The sequence below is a fragment of the Rhodnius prolixus genome, unplaced genomic scaffold (assembly GCF_049639745.1).
Source record: "Rhodnius prolixus isolate KJV_2025 unplaced genomic scaffold, Rpr scaffold_7, whole genome shotgun sequence".
Taxonomy (NCBI): domain Eukaryota; kingdom Metazoa; phylum Arthropoda; class Insecta; order Hemiptera; family Reduviidae; genus Rhodnius; species Rhodnius prolixus.
This window is the reverse complement of record NW_027411582.1, coordinates 23,784,926-23,802,414: the sequence shown is the minus strand read 5'-3', so window position 1 is coordinate 23,802,414 and position 17,489 is coordinate 23,784,926. Positions and strand designations below refer to the sequence as shown.

Below are 17,489 nucleotides of genomic sequence, written 5' to 3'. Positions count from 1 at the left end.
TTGCTGTTTTCATTTTACTAATCATAACCTTATTTTTATTACACATAAAATGTGAGGTAATTTTAAATTTTACAAACTGTATCTTTAGAAAGTACGCTTAAAATTATGCACGAGATGCTTTGGAAAAATATTGCTGAAGGATTATTTAAGTTTTTAAATGGTTTATTGGTTTTGTTACTTCATTTCTCTTTTTATTATCTGTTTACGAAATTCTTTTTTCAAATAGCTGAACATCAGAGCGTAGGTTTGTTTAGAAAACTTTTTCATTTACAACTATGTTACTGTGTTGGGTTTTGTTTTTCCTAGTTCAGTGCGGAATTTCTTGGGTTGAATTTTTGGATGTTAAAGAAATAAACTCATATATATCCTTAATCAGGAAGGGTTGGAATCAAAAGATCAGAGAACCCTTAGGCCCATTCAAGGCTCAAGTGCTAATATATCAAGTTAGGCCATTGCAAAATTTAATGAGCAATTTTAACTTGCAGTTTCATTGAATTTTCTATAGATTGCAAACGAAATTTTTTTTACCAAGATTGATGATTAAAATTATGAATCTGCAAATTCTGTTTTAATCGAATGCTAAGAAGAAACGATAGGCTAGAAGTTTGTTTCTTTTCTAAACCGTTCATTAAGCATTTAAGGGCTCAACCAGCATTTTACCAACCAATTTTTTAACCATTGACAACTGATCGTAGAAGTGAAAATCCTGACAACCAAACTGAACAAAACTAAATTAAATACAAATTAATCTGAATTTATGTATCAAAATTATGAGGCCTGATCAGAAATAGTTGAAAATTAATGTTTGTATTCATTCTCGTAAGTTTGTCTTTGAATGAACTGTCTCTTATAGCACTAAAGCAAATTATTAATATATTCCAAACAAGGCTTTATGGTTCCAAGAATTACTTATGTTACATTAATAACAAAAATCTAATGTCTGGACGTTCGCAATGGAGTCATCTTTCGATAATTAAGTGAAAATAAATAATATCTATCATTAATGAGAATAAACTTCGCATTTGGAACAGTCCAGAATTTGCTCTGATTCATTCGAAAAGATGCAGCTTCAGTTTACGAGGTGTGGCTATTAATTAACGAGACTATTGCTGTAAAACATTTTATTTTAAATTTATACATAAATATTTAGCTATTATCACCTTCAATATACACCCCTCCCCTATCCCTACAACGCTCCATGCGAATTTACCATTGTTCGAAACAGTGCTGGGAGTCTTTTTCTGTCAGCTCCTGCATGACGCGTGCCGATTTTTTCTTTTACAGCTTCAACGGACTGAAATCGTGTTCCTTTTAATGCAGGTTTGACTTTTTGGGGAACAGATAAAAGTCACATGGGGCCAGGTCAGGCGAATAAGGCGGATGGCGTAAAACTGAGATGTTGTACTTGTCTAGAAACGTCTTGACAGACAATGCTGTGTGAGCCGGCGCGTTGTCTTGATGGAGAACCCCGTGACTTGTTCTTCCACAAATCGGGTCGCTTTTTTCATTACTCTTTCACGGAGTTGAGCAAGCACCTTACGGTAGTAATGTTGATCAATTATAATCGTTATTTTCATCAGTTTTGGACGTGGAAAAGCGACCTGGGAGGTCATCATCTCCGACGTCTTCTCGGCCATCTTGGAAACGCTTGTACCACTCAAAAACTGTGTAGTATTATGTTTCGGCAAAACGATACTAACACTTCTTACACAAACGACGGTTCCGGTCAGACAGATTTCTCTACAAACACGTGAGACGTTGCAATCGAAAGAGAAGGCTTTACGCTGCACAGCTGTCGGTCGTTTAGGATTTGACGCATGCATAGTTCTTCTGTGCAGCATCAGTCTCGTTATTTAATAGCCACACCTCGTATTTATGAAAATGATTTGACTCCAAATCAATATGAATATTCTTCAAACATCCCAAATTTTCACATTTTATTTCCAGAGATAGATGAGAGGCACATAGAATTAATAATAATAATTTATTTTGTTTAAAAAATTAGTTTTTCAAATAGAGTTAGGTCAGTACAAAATCTTATACAAAATGATAATAACTATGAAAACAAACTAAGAATGTAAAATAAAGATCAACTTTGATTACGGAATTAGAACAAAATACTAGACTTCAATTACATAATTTTAAAATTGAATGACCAAACAAAAAGCATTATGTTGGGAACCAAGAAAATTCTGGATAATAGAAAGAAAATAAATTTATAAAAATAAACTAAAACGGAATACTTAGGGTGAATCAAATAAAACAGAAAACAGGAAATAATTAATTTATAAGATCCCTTAGGGACTTGGCGTGTAGAAAATAATTATAAATATTGTTCATTTTTTGAATGTAATGGAGATGACACACAGAATTATTTAGCACACTTATTGCATTTCTACTATCTAGCTTTATTAAATACCGTAGTCCATATCACCGCATACTCTAACCACTTACTTAAAGCCCTAGCATCATTCCTAAAACTAGACTTACACCAACGAATTATATTTTAACTTCAATCAGATTAGCGAGAATATCAAGCATATCCATTTCCATTATTTTATTACCCGTTACTATATCAACAGTACACACATGTTTTTTTTTTTTAATTTTTTGTTTTTGTATTAAACATTTGACAATATGTACGTGTAAATAAATAAGGTTTAATTGCAATTCTCGCACCTTATCCTTAGATTCTGTTGGTAAACAAAATATTATAAATACTTGGAAGTATTGCTGTACCTTAAGTTAATTCAAAATGATAAGAAGATTTTCTGATGAATACAGAAGTGAACTGCACAGAAACAGCGACAATTCTCTCACAAAATCTTTATTGAAAAGGTAAAACAAAAATTACTTTTTAATTAATTAATCTCTTAAATATTCCATTATTGGCAGATCAGGAAACTGAAAAACGAAACTTAATGAATTGATTTCTTAATCTTGAAATTAAATTTGATACTCTTTTAGTTTGAAATATGATGATAACTTTTTTCCCTTCATAAAGGAGGCTTGGATGTCACCAGGTGGAAGAACCCGCAACTAGATAGTTTATATACTGATTGATGGGTGGCATGTAACTGATATAGAAGATGTAAGGCGTTTTAGAAGTAAACAATGTGGCTGCACCATTTCTTAGCAAGAAGAAAAGTACTGTAAAAAGCCCAAGCGCAAATCAGAAAAAAGAGTTGCCTGTAATTTAGGGAAACAAAATGAAAAAAAATATATATACAATATATATATATAAGTAGAAAGCGTTATACTTACTGCATCAATCTTTCTATAGAAGAGAGGTAGGATAATTTAAAGAGAGCCTTAAATGATGGCGCGGAAGAAGTGCTTGCAAAAAAAGACCTATGAGAAGAGACAAGAAAGGTTTGTTGAGGAATGTGTGATTGCTGACAGAAAGAGGAGTGATGGGTTAAAATGTTGCAGAAAGAGCAAGGACGACATATGAAAATTATAGTAGAGAAAAGAAATGATTCAGACATTAAAGAAAAAAATTAGAAAAAAGAACAATTAGATTTTGAGACAAAACAGAACAGCAAGTTCTACAAGAAAGTTAGGGAAATTTACTAGGCAGTAGAATAGAAATTATGAATAGATGGTCTATTTATTCCCGGTACATATTTAACAATCAAAAAGAAGAGAGACAACTAGAGGGAAGACAAACAGAGACCGTTACTGAGGAGGAGCACTCCGATAATGAGGTACCACCAGAGAAGAGAGAGATTGAAAAAAATCAGAGCATCATTTAACAAACGTAAGGCACCGGGATGCGAACAACTTTATAAATTTGTCTGGGACTTTCAAATACTAAGGAAAAGCATGCCGAAGGAATGGAGCAGGGCGATTTTGTATTTAAAAAAAAAGAGTGAACTCAATTGCAAGCATTATTGAGGCATTTACTTTGCTCTCAATGCAATTTTTATAAAAAATTATCATACAGGCAGAACATATTCTGGGGAAATATCAGACCAGTAAGGGCCACGATAGATCATATTACTTATTGGGAAATATTGGAATATAATTATCCTAAGATTATAATCTCTACCAACAGCAGTTGATAGTAGACTTCGGCCAAGCCTAGTATAGCATTCAATCGCCAAGTAGCGCTAGTGTACCCTTAAAAAATATGGAAAAATTTAGTGACGTATTTGATACGAAATAAATTAATAAGATAAACTGGCCAAGAAGTCAAAATTGTTGCCTAAAAAGTATGGCGGGATTATACAACGTTAGATCATCCCATTGCTATTCTGCTATTGCGTACTGTTGTGCTATCTTTTCGTTAGATTTTAGATAACAAACTAGTTTAAATTTTTTATTTATTTTGGGAAGGAAAGGACAACCAGTTTTCAATTGTCTTGCTACTTGAAATCCAATATAGATTTCCCTGCATTTTTTTTTTGTATTTAAGTAAAAAATTATTGATGATTAATTTACAGATCAGAGCATGAGGAATTGTATGATACTGAAGAAATGAATAAATTAGAAGTTAACTTAATAACATTCGACACAATGATGTTTATAAGAATATTTTTGGATTTAGACTTCACTTCAAATCTTGAAGTAAGATTTATTCTCCAATTAATTCTTTTGTTCATCCCATTCGTTAAATAGTGAATTATTAGTTCTCTAAATACATTTGAAGTCCAATGTTGGAAATAAAGAGTACTTGCTTAATGAATTTTCCCGATCGTTTTTGAGGCACTTCATTTTGAACGACCAGCAGGCTCTTAATTACTTAATGTCAAAAAGAAAGGTTAACTATCCTCGGTCATTGTCCTGGTTAATGGCTTTGCCAAATTTTATTCATGAGAGTCATTATTTGGAAATAAAACTAGAGTTATTAGTTTCTATTTCATTTTCAAGGAAAGTGCGAGCATATACTCGTAACTAATTGGAGTTGAAGCTCTTGTAATTTGGTTCCAAATCTTAGATCAGAGATATTGCTAGTTATATACATATTTGTAGGTTAATGTAAACAGTTGACCAAAGATTCGTAAGTTCAACTTCTTAGGTATACCAGATTGAAATGATCTTGAGAACAAATATTTCAGCACTATATGTTTTTCACTTTAGCTGAATTGAATGAAATATTCCATATTCATCAATTATAGAGATATATTACTTCATAACGATTTGAACTTGAATTTTGGGTAGAATATGTATACTGTCTGGAGCCGGCTAGGTACCAAGGTGCCCAAAAGCTTCGGCGAAATTAATGCGCCTTAATATTTACGTTAAATTTAATTTTTACAGTTGATACCATCAGTTTATCTGCGTGAAATGACGTTTTCCCATCAGGAAAGGCAGAATTCATTAAGAAGTACTTTACGAAAGCATAATCATCTTTTAACATCTAATTATCCAGATTATATTAAACTAACGCCCCCTATAGTGGTATTTCAGAACTGTGAACCTGATGAAATTTCTACTATTAAGCTTTCAATAATGAATACGGGAAAGGTAAGTGAAAATATTTACTTGATATACGTACAGGAGAAGCGGTCTGAATGCTAGTCACCTTAATTTCAAAAAATTAGTTTGAATAGTTTATTGTAAACACAAATTTTGCAAAAAAAAAGTTTAAGTATGTAAATAAAAAAATTGGCTGATATTGGCTGAAAATTGGCTCTTACTTAGTAAGAGGAAATATTGCAATCGTATATCATTTTAGAAACAATATTGATGTTCCTTCCAGCTATTTTCAGTCTTTGTCCTTATGATTTATTGATAGTCACGGCGTATCGCATACCTTATCAAGAAACTGCTGAAATTTGAATTGAAAATGGTAGCCCGCTGGTATTAGGAGAATCCGGGTTATAATAGTGAAAATTATGACAATGGCTTTGATGACATATTTAATGTGTAACTTCACCTGAAGCACAGTTTCAGATATTTTGAGATTACACAATAGAAAATATGAAGCGCCAAACTTGAGATAAAAAAAAATTGAGGTAGTACTCCTTGTGATTGACCAAGAAGTGTTACTGCCCTGAAGAAAAAGTTATTCTCTCTTTCGGAGTTAAACAATATTGAGAAGTTTCTACACCAAAAAACATAATTATTTATACATATAGGGAGGAGCGTTAAGCGATGAAATCCGTCTTAAAGTTCATAAAAAATTAAATGTAATAATTTACTACAAATAATGTAATAGGAACGTTTACTATATATGTACATTATTCATGAAATTTGAGTTACTATTTTAGGTTAAATTCAGTTAATGTCTTAACTCTCCTTTATCTGTATAGAAATATAAATCCATTTGTTGTCTGTATTGTAAACATAATTCTCTAATCTTAAAATTTAACTTAAGTTTAGTTATCAGTAGGCTTACCATTCGTACAGGTTTGGCCGGGATGGTCCCGGTTTGAGATCCCTGTCCCGGCGTCCCGGTCAAACTTGAACATCACCGACACCCCGGCCGTTCGTTCCCCCGCGCCCATTTATTAATATGTTTTCAGTTCTTAATAATTTTGATTGCATTTCAAATATGAAAAACACAAATTAAGTGAAAAGCAAAACGAGAATGAGCCTCTTCCTCCTCTGCGTCCCGGATTGGCTCTTCGTAATTATGGTAAGCCTAGTTATCAGGGACGTTAGCAGCAAACAATTCTAGCGTAACCTAGAAATTCATTTCTCCTATTTTAGACTTAGTGTGAAGAAATATGCTGAGAAAAGATTAAAAACCATGTCTGAATCTTGCCTTACGATTTAACCCACTGTTGATTGCTACGACTATTTGGGTGTCTTACACTTCGTTTAAGTCACTACTGCTGCTGCAATTAAGTTCAGATTTTCTGAGGGTTCCCGGGCCAAGCAAACTACCATCTCATTAAACTTTTGTCTTTTGAATTCCTGGTTACCAGTATTCATTAGAATTTCCATTCAGTTAGTCTCATAATTCTTTTTGAAATAACTCTTCGTAAGGATTTAATGGCTAGATTGAGCCGCCTGGATAATCTGATTCTGTGATAATCTCAATAATGGAATTAATTCTCAAACCATAACTTCCCCTAAAACAGTACAGGGTGTGCCCCTTTAATGATAGATTTCACTTTTGTAAGGAAAAAAATACCCAAATTTTTAAATATTAATATTACAGATTTTTACAGAAAGAATTTGCTAGATAGTTGCAAAACTAACCACATTTTTGATGCCTATACAATGCTCTAAATGCTGGGGAACCTTGATTGGAGATTCTAATAACATTTTTCATCTATTATAACCCTAGTACCTTTCTATTCCATTTGATTTCAGAAACCGATATGTATTCAAGCGTCTGTAGATTGTCAAAATGCGTTCTCTGTAAAAAATATATCTAAAGGAGATAAACATAAAAAAATTGCCCAAGGAATAGAAAATGTGTTTGAAATACAATTTCGGCCATCCCATTTAAAAGATTACTTTCAAACTATGAAAATTTTAGTAGCTGATGATGAATTTGATCTCCCATTTTTCGGTAGGTATTTTTTAAATATTATTATTTATTAATAGACACTTGGAAACATTGTATGAAACAGTATAAGCGATTTTGTCTGCCTTGACTTTCTTCTACTTCTTTTTTTTCATCCTACGTCAGAGATAAATTTGGCTAGCCGTGTAGAAATAATTATTCACTCTTCCTCACTTTTTCAATGTCCAAAAATATTTTTTAAACTATCAATGTGATTGAAAATATTGATTGGTGGTTAGAAGGTAAAAAATTCAAACCCAAACCCAAACTTTTGCAATGCGGTTGATGGGAATTTTTAGTGTTGTAAGAAATTAAATTCTAGTACAAGTTGAAAACTTTTGCATAAGTATCTCAAGTAGGTTTCTTTTGTTTCATCTTATTTTTTCCTTTAATAAAACTTTTAATGCCACTAAAGATGAATTCAGGTGTGTTTCAGTTAATGCAGTATTTGGATAATCCAATCTCAAAAGCTTGAAGAAAGAAATGCCATACCGATAAGATCTTTAATATGTTTTCTTAAATCTTCAAAACATTAGGAATAAATTTTTAAGCTCTATCGCTATTATAAGGTTAATCTTAAAAATGGTATACTTTTTCAAGCCGTAATAGTATTTAAAAATGCTTGGTTAGAATTTATTTAAGCTTAGAGTATATTGGATGGTTCACAACCTACTAAGGAATTACAGAAATTGTAGTATTTCTTACCAACCAATGATTGTAAAAATTCAGTTACTATACAGCCTTGCCTTCGTTGCAGAATTCTTATAAAAATGGCATGTGAGTAGGACTCTTTTTAAAATTATGTAAAACTCCATTCATCAAAAGGAATCAAACTACATTAAATTACTTTTACTTCTACAATCATTTCACTTTATTAATAATACCATACGCAAGATATAAAATGATTTTTTTTTTATTCTATTACAGGTCTTGGACCAAGGGCATTGATAGACTTTCCAGATGTGATTGAAATGCCTGCAGCCCCAGTAAAATTACAAGTAACAAAAACTGTTATATTAAAAAATATTGGACGTGCAAGAGGTGTAGTAAATTTTTCTGTTGAAAAGTACGTTGCATTTATTTAAAATTTTACTTATTAAATTTGTTTTTCTGAAGTGTAAAGTGTATGAGAATTGACTCAAGACTGAAAACTGATTTGAATAATCTTCATCATTACTTAGTAATCTGTGTAGAATAGTAAGAGGAGGTTGTTGAAATGATGAACTTCATTAATGGATTTTTATCTGTAATTTTGAAAGAGAGGCAGTTTTCCTTGCTCAATTATTTACCAAGACTAGGGATCATTTTTCAGCAATGTCCAATAAATGGCCGCCCCAAAAAATCATATTTATCTGTAAAAGAAATGTGCGTGTCCATTCAAACTTAAATATATAATTCCATCTCACCAATTCTGTTATGGGATGCTACTATTAATCGTAAGTTTGCGATAAGAGGTCTTTGGGGACCAGAGGAGATAATACACAATAATAACTGGTTGGAAAATCAATTTTTCTTCATATCTTCTCAGAGTGGAATTGAATGACCAAGGAATTGAACCAAGGGCTACCGAGTTGTAGCCCAGGAAGATGCGATAATAGCCTCTCATATCCTGGTTGAATGTTTGAAATTCCTGGATTTTGGCATCACAAAAGCTTCGCTAACCACTTAATGCCTTCAATAGGATAGCAAAAAAAAATGGAAATTGATATTCCATCAGTTCGGTAACAGGCAAATCCCTTCCCTCGCATAATCTTTCGAAGCTTTAAATTTATTTTGATTTGTGATTCTACATACTGGAAGTATGATCCATCCACTCCCAAAACAATAACAGTTCTTCAAAAGAAATACTTTCTACCTCTTTATCGCATCAAGAGTCAGTCATAATTAAGTAGACTATGCACTTTGCTTGCCTGTTTTTGCGGTGATCCAACCTCATAACTCTCAAAAACAATTTGCACATTCTATAAAGTCTCACATTGCAATTTTTAAAGTAGTTGCAAGATAAATGAATGTAATGAAATAAAAAAAAAGGAAATAGCAAGGTTTCAATGACGGATCCACTTCCTTTAGTACATTTTTTGTTTTAAAGCGTCAAGCTGCTGTGGAATTATTAAGCTCTTAGTATTATCTTTTCAGCTTTTAGACACTTCATTTGTGAGCTAGACATAATTTTTGACAAATAATCATAAACATATTAATAAAATTAGTTAAGAAATAGGTTATAAATTGTAATAAGTTTTGTGTAAACTTATAACAAGCGTATAAGCAAACATACAAGCGTATTTTATCCTGTACACAATTTAATATCACATTATTCTAAAAGCATGACCAGTAAATTATTTTTTGCGTCCCAAGAATAGCAGCACATTACTAGGTATAATCACATTAAATATTCCGTAGTTTTTTTGTTACTATTTTATAAAATAATAGACAAAATGGTTTATAAACTTTTATGGGTGATTGTTGTGTTTTTAAAATCTTGAAAATTGACATCTTTCAAGTCTTAATGTGTTGGTTTTAAATGTGTTTGGTCCGTTAGTGTGTTTTTTTTCTAAATACTTAATGAATAAGGTTAATATAAAAAAAGGAAACCTTTTCAACATATGTAGATAAATATCAATAAGTGAATTGGTATCGTCTGTGAAACTAATCCAAAGAAAGGAATATTTTTAAAATTAGGAACACTTCAAGCTATTTAAACATTTGTTAGTAGTTACTGATTCATTTAAAAATCAATAGATTCGTGCATCTAATAAATTGTTATAACTGTTTTTGTTGCTTACTTCTTTATATTTATTAAAAAATAAGATCAAATAATCAATTACAAAGGTACAATTTAATCGTCTTTTTTTTTTTTAAATTATTTACTCATTTATATACTTTATTTTAGGCCATTTTCTGTGGTCCCGGAAAAGATATACTTGGATACTGAGAAAGAATTAGCCTGGAAAATAGAGTTCATTAGCAACACTAAAGGACTTTTTTACAAACAAATATCAGTACTCTATGAAAATGGTAAGAAAATATAGCTAATTCTACTATATTTTTACCATTAATTTAATGTTTTCAGTTATGAATGACAAAATGTAATCGTGGTTTAAGGTATTCTTTTTTTATAAGTTTGATTAAAATCAAATAATTTACAAATACAAATTTAAAAAAAAAAACGTGTACACTTTAGTCAAAAGACTATCAGTTGGTAGTTTATAAGTATTACTTCAACTTAATTAACTCCAAAGTAATTTGCAATCTTTAGTAACAGTAATTTTTTAAAAAATGTAAACCGAGAATTTTGACATTTTTTATTAAGAAGAAAAGACACCTTAGGAATCCATAGTGTATATTGTGTTGAAAATTAATTTTTTTTTTTTATAGCTTATTGGTATCATATTAAATTGTGATGTATTTTTCTGTTTTATTTGTGCACCTAGTTTTTAGCTTTCATATCTTAATGTTGTTAATATTATAATATTTGTTTTATTCTATTCTGTACTTTATTAATAATATATCTGTTTGCTGTTTCCTATGCGTACGTTGTCTACGCATGTTTCACATTACTAGTGACTCTTCTTGTACTTTTCAAATTCCTCAAAACGCGAATTAATTTTCCAGGGGAACTTCTTAAAATTAATGCAATGTGCACTGCTGATAATTTGAATATTTCCATAAATCATCGACATATTGATTTTGAGGAAGTTTTCATTGGAAATAAAAAAAGTTATGAAATTGAAATTCATAATGAATCTGCCTATTTGGTACAATTTCATTTTCTCAAATATAAAACTTTAGAAGAAGATAAGAAAAGTTTGGCAAGGTTAGTTTTAAATTTGTTTTTTTTTTTTTTGTTTTCTATGAATTAAAATACAATTTATAAAACTTTAAAGATCTCCCTAATTATTGGATCTTCGCATATTACTATTGGGACTCATTTTCAGAATGAACAAAAAATTCTTTCAATTAAAAGAAATTGGTTACAAAAAATCTGCTCTTATTGATTATGAAGAAATTACATTGCCTGGTGTACATGAAGCGGCTAGTGAAAGAATTTTTAGTGACCAAGTTAAATTTACTAGCATTAAAGATCTAATGTTTAAAAATGCCAACTTTGAAGTTTTACCAAATGTGAGTACTAATTATTTTGTTACATTTTTACATGGGGAATTTATTTGAATCAAACGCAAAACAAAAAAAGGAAGAAAGTTGAAAGAATGTTTTCCTAATAAAATGCTGTAAAAAATTTAAATGTGATATAGTCTACTTGCTGGAAATTATTCCAGCTATATGACAATATTTAATAGTTAGTCAGCATATTCTACCGTGAACCACAGTTTTTTTGTGACTGGTACCTCAATACAGAACAACTCTCCATTCCTGTTTATACTGTTTTACAATACTGTTTTACAAGATGTTTACAACCGTAAGAGTCTTCAGAAGGACTCTTTGTTAAGCTTTGAATCCCTTCACACTTAAAGGAAATACTCAATACAAAGAGTGTATTTTTCTCTCTTTGTTACTTCTCCAAAGAATATCAATTGAAAGGCCCATACAATGCATATATAATTTAATCTGCAGTGGCCTTTCTTTAAAGGCCTCTTTAGGCACGCGATGATGTAATGTAAGTAAAGTAAAGTAATTGCCTATTTTTTCAGGCGGGCTTTACGTCCAACTACCAATTAGGTGTCATGGACGGAGGCGACTAGCAAACCTACTTTACTGTAAATTTCTTTTATTAACCATTAAATAAAATCCAAGGCCTAAAGACCGGGAATCGAACCCAGTACCACAATGCATATTAGCTTTGCAGGTCTCGCCTCTTAACCGCTCGGCTACCGTGGCGCCTCAATGATGTAATGTTTTATTACAGTTATGCGAATAGTTTATAATGAATTTGTTTGTGGCCTTTGATCTGAAGTTTTCAATTGCCTGTATTGTTTGTCTATAACGTTTTGTCGGATGCGTTATTGCAACAATATTCTCAGGTCCTTTAAAAGTATATGAAGAAGGATCCAAGGCCTAGCAATTTGCCCTCTCTCATTTTGCTTTTATGAAGAATATCTGGGCACCTCTCTCTCAGAAGCACAAATCATTGCAGTAACGACGGTGAACTAAAGCACAAATTAAACTCCCAATTACAATGTGAGACATGATTTGAATTACAATTCGACAATATAAATTTGTAAAACTTGCTACAATATTTAACTCAGTTCCTTTTTCTTCGTAAGGTTCTCTATTTACTTAAAAAGTTAGCTATTTTTTTTAAAAATAATTTACATTATTATTTTATAAAAAAACAATTATGTAGGAAGGAGATATTTGGCCATGGACCAGTTCTACAGTCACTCTAATATTCTCTCCAACTGAAGTTGGTAAATGTTTTGCAAGAGCATTTTGTGAAATTCAAGGAAGAGAAGAAAGAATTGTTATAGAGTTAAAAGGAATTGGAATTGGTCCCAAATTATCACTTAACGTCGACACTGTTGATTTTGGGTATATTTTCTTCTGCAGTGTACATAAGTTTGAGGTAAGAATTTAGGAACAAATCTAGTGTTACGGAGTCAGGACAATATAGTTGATTCTTTATATCTAACTGATTAATCAGTTAAACTTTAAAGATACGAGGTGTGGCTATTAAATAACGAGACTGATGCTGCTACAGAAGAACTATGCATGCGCCAAATCCTATCGACATAGCTGTGCAGCGTAAAGCCTTCTCTTTCGATTGTAGCGTCTCACGTGTTTGTAGAGAAATCTGTCTGACCGGAACCGTCGTTTGTGTAAGAGGTGTTAGTATCGTTTTGCCGAAAATATGATACCAACACATGTAGTAGAGCAACGAATTGTCGTGAAATTTCACATGAAACTGGGTAAAACCGCTACTGAAACTTATCTTTTATTAAAAGAAGTTTATAGCGATGAATGTTAATCACGTGCGCGAGTTTTTGAGTAGTACAAGCGTTTCCAAGATGGCCGAGAAGACGTCGGAGATGGTGACCGCCCGGGTCGCCCTTCCACATCCAAAACGGATGAAAATATCGATTATAAATAATCAACATTACTACCATGACGTGCTTGCTCAATTCCATGAAAGAGTAAGGAAAAAACGACCCGATTTGTGTAAGAAGAAGTCACGAGTTCTCCATCAAGGCAACGCGCCGGCTCACACTGCATTGTCAGTTGAAGACGTTTCAGTCCGTTGAAGCTGTGAAAGAAAAAGCGGCACGCGTCCATGCTGAAGCTCACAGAGAAATACTTCCAGCACTGTTTCTACCAATGGTAAATTCGCATGGAGCGTTGTAGGGATAGGGGTGGAGTGTATATTGAAGGTGATAATAAATATGTATAAATTTAAAGTAAAATGTTTTATAACCTCCTAAAAGGAGTCCAAAACCGGTCAGGGTTACATGCTTGCTTCGCAGAATAAAATCAAAGAAATTTTCCGTCAATACGGATTGGAACATACGTGGTCATTTTAAGAAGCTTTAGTATGCCTTGCTAATGAATTTTCAAATTACCAATGTTTCAAAAACTTGTGCTCTATCTTTGCTTTTAAAAGTTCATTTATTTACGATAAAAAGAAGATAGTCATTAGTATTCATTTCATAACTTTTTCAAGATCTTAGACTGAGCCTTGTTGGGCCCTTTAATACCAGGAGTTGAAATAATATTCTCATAAACTTTATATTCTATTTGGTAAAGAAAAATTGAAATCAATTTCTATACATTGGTTTCTAAACGTACGTAGTATACTTACCGATTAATTGGAATCATATATGTATATTCGTAATCGCTGATTTTATTTGATTTTCATTTCATTATCATTATTATTTTTTAGCTGCTTGCAAAAAATCTAGGTTCCGTCACTGGTACGCTACAATTCTTAAAAAATAAATTAATATTTGGCGGTGTATTAAACTGTACACCTGACGAATTAACTTTAGTACCAGGTGAAATAAAACCATTTTTATTAACAATGTCCAGCAAAACTGTTGGACAGTTTGTTGAAGAGATCTATTTTTTAATAAAGGAATCAAATAAGCAAATTAAATGTGTCATAAAGTAAGAACGATTATATTTTTATCAGTTTAAGAGGTAACATATAGTATATTGATCTACAAATTCTATTATTTCATTTTTAGAGGAAAAGTTGTTAGCCCTAGATTGATGTTTAGCGAAGATCGTCTAGACTTTGGTGAAGTGCCGTTAGGTATGAAAGAACTTTATTGTACATCTCTTTTTTGGAAGTATAAGTTTCGTTGTACAGTTATTATTATTATTATATACTGGCCTCTGGTGAATGTTCTCTCGTTACAGACAACACTGTTCATCATCGGACAGTGAACTGTAACTCCTAGAGACTCCTAAGATGAGCAAATTTAATAACCAGCAACTGGATTTGAATAATTGCTAATCTCTTCTGTTGTTTTATTATTAAAGTACGTTTTTCAATTAGGTTTTTATTTGATGAATTAAAATAAATTGTAAACATTAGAGCTAAATATGGTAAACCAACTTTTTTAACCTTTTAATCTTAGTACTGATCAGTTAATCGCGTATAAAGTAGAATAAAATGTAGAAAATGAAATGATAGAAAAGTAATTTAACCATTTATTATATCATTTCCTGATACATATTTCATCGGACTTTTTAAATGTTGTGCAAATAGAATTATTGTTTCATTGACGTACCTTCAGTAATTTATTGTTGCAATTATATTTTAGGCTGCATTGTTTATCAATGCTGAGTAATATAGATCGATTGATATTATTGATCCATTACAATTCCTCGATACATTCACAACCTTCTTTTTACCTTCAGAAGTCAATTATGTTCCCACTCTACGATAGTGGCAAATCATAATGAACGACCAAAGCAGTCCCTGGCTAGTATTTTAGAAATTGAAAAAAATATTTAACCATTTTTTCTCAATTTTAAGTAGTTATTTTACAAAACTTACTATTTTTATTGCATATTTAAACGGTTTTTCACTTGAAACGCAAGGTAGATGCAAACTATAGTACTTTGGAAAACAAAAAAATCAGTTTGATTTTATTTTAATGAAATAAGATTTTATACATTTTCCTAGAATGAATTTAACATTACAATTTTTTTTTTTTTATTTACATTTTATCAAATCTTCTTCCATTTTCTAGGATTTCCTGTAACTCATAATTTTTCTATTCACAATGAATCACCTGTTAAAGTTCCGTTCATATTTAAAGTGATGAACGATGGACAAGAACTAGCATTAACTTGTTGGAACGCTGAGAGAGGTGAAAAACTTGCAATGTCACCAAAAGAATTCATTGTTACACCTTTGGAAGGTGGAATAGAACCGAATGAGACAATAAACGTTTCGGTGAGTTACTAAAAATTATTTAAACAATTTTCTGTTATAATTTATATTAAATGTTCATATAGATAAACTTGTTATGTATGAATGGGTATCTCTAGATACTAGGTACTACCATTACTAGGTACCCTATGAATTTTTCCCGTCTTTGAACTTAATTCCGGACAATGCTTCTATTTAAATTTAAATCGAACTTACTTCAATTAGCCATTTTAAGAGAATAAAATAGAAACTTAACTCTTACTTTAGTTTTATGAACTGCATAAAACCCTTTCTTCTAGCTTAATTTTATGCTAAGAGAAAAACATAAGTTCGATTCAGTTTTGTTTATGTCAAATTGGTTATTAGTCTAACACTTATCTAAGATTAAATATTAGTAAAGAATTGCCTAAATATCATTCAGTGTAATGCCTTGTAACAGATGTCAGTTGGTAGGCAACACTATCCAGAAAATGACATTGCAATGGGAAAGGATATCTGCAATGATGACCTTAATTGTTAGTTAATTTGGTTTAATTTTTAAAAAATCCAGAGCCAATATCGGTAAATCATTTGGTAACTTATAAGGAGATTTAATAAAAATAACGTTTTTTGAAATTATTTAATAGATTTTTTTTAGACATTTCTTGAAACATTCCCTACATTTTTCTTTAAATGTAGTGTTCAATATCGTTTAATGACTATCACTTAAATAAATGAATTGAATGACTAAAATTCAAAAATTAGAAAGATCACAGTTTACCGAAAGTACGTCTATAGATTGACTTTTAAGTTTTCTATAATTTTCTAGATAGAAACATTCTGAACTTATACATAGTTAAGCCTATATATTTGGTGTTATTATTATTATTATTGTTATTGTTATTTTTTAATAAGAATTCAAATTAGAACCAATATTTTTCAGGTATGTCTAACTCCCTGTTTTCGAAGAAGTTATGCCACATTTCTCAAATTGTTAGTTTGGAATTTTGAATTTGACGAATTAACCATTCCATTAACCTATAAAGCTTGCCAAGCTATTGTTAATTGCTATCCACCACAGTTAGTAATGAACTTCGCTTTTATTGGATATCAGTATCAAAAAGAAATTGTATTAGAGAATAAAAGCTCTACAGCAACTTTTTACAAAGTATTACTGGAGGTAAAATATTATCAAATTTATTTTAGAAGTAGTTACAAAATACACAGTGGTCACTAGACTTTAAAAATAGTTTATTAAGCGACAATTCTGGTTTATATTTTATGAAAAATAGTTTTATTATACAAGAGTATGTACCTTAAATCTCAATTTGAATATAATATCTAATATCGTTAATTGCAAAGAAAAGCAAACAAAACATAAGTCACAAAACAACTCCTCTAAAGAATTGGTAATTTGGCATTATAATTTGTCTATTTTCAATGAATATGTAATTTTTCTTTGAGCTATTATTTGATTTGGGCGATTTGTCTTTGACTGTGTGAGATATTTTTTTTTGTTCTCGCCAAGCAATCGAGAATATCAAAAGTTCGTCCATTTATTTGTCTTAACTCAGCTTAAAATCCTATTATTTTCGCCTATGTACAAATTTTATTTTTTCGCATTACTAACCTGCCGCTGTGCTACATTAAATTGACTTAGTTGTTTAATTGAGTTAGATTTATTTGTGGTTCATCCTGCTTAGAAAATGGCCTCTA

General features: G+C 31.1%; 1 protein-coding gene across 2 annotated transcripts in view; it reads left to right on the top strand.

Moving 5' to 3' along the window:
* The first annotated feature begins 2,629 nt into the window (after window positions 1-2,629).
* The window catches only part of LOC141447221 (hydrocephalus-inducing protein-like), a 130,529-nt gene continuing 115,669 nt past the window's right edge, over window positions 2,630-17,489 (top strand). Inside the window, exons 1-13 of one of the 2 annotated variants that reach the window (XM_074114529.1) lie at window positions 2,630-2,838; window positions 4,446-4,569; window positions 5,263-5,469; window positions 7,267-7,468; window positions 8,390-8,528; window positions 10,353-10,477; window positions 11,075-11,276; window positions 11,398-11,584; window positions 12,765-12,983; window positions 14,295-14,518; window positions 14,599-14,666; window positions 15,613-15,818; window positions 16,717-16,953. In XM_074114529.1, coding sequence (XP_073970630.1) covers window positions 2,756-2,838; window positions 4,446-4,569; window positions 5,263-5,469; window positions 7,267-7,468; window positions 8,390-8,528; window positions 10,353-10,477; window positions 11,075-11,276; window positions 11,398-11,584; window positions 12,765-12,983; window positions 14,295-14,518; window positions 14,599-14,666; window positions 15,613-15,818; window positions 16,717-16,953 — 2,223 coding nt within the window. In that variant the 5' untranslated portion in view covers window positions 2,630-2,755. Of the gene's footprint in view, window positions 2,839-4,445; window positions 4,570-5,262; window positions 5,470-7,266; window positions 7,469-8,389; window positions 8,529-10,352; window positions 10,478-11,074; window positions 11,277-11,397; window positions 11,585-12,764; window positions 12,984-14,294; window positions 14,519-14,598; window positions 14,667-15,303; window positions 15,461-15,612; window positions 15,819-16,716; window positions 16,954-17,489 lie in introns of those variants that run through there. The other variant, XM_074114530.1, reaches the window with a different exon arrangement.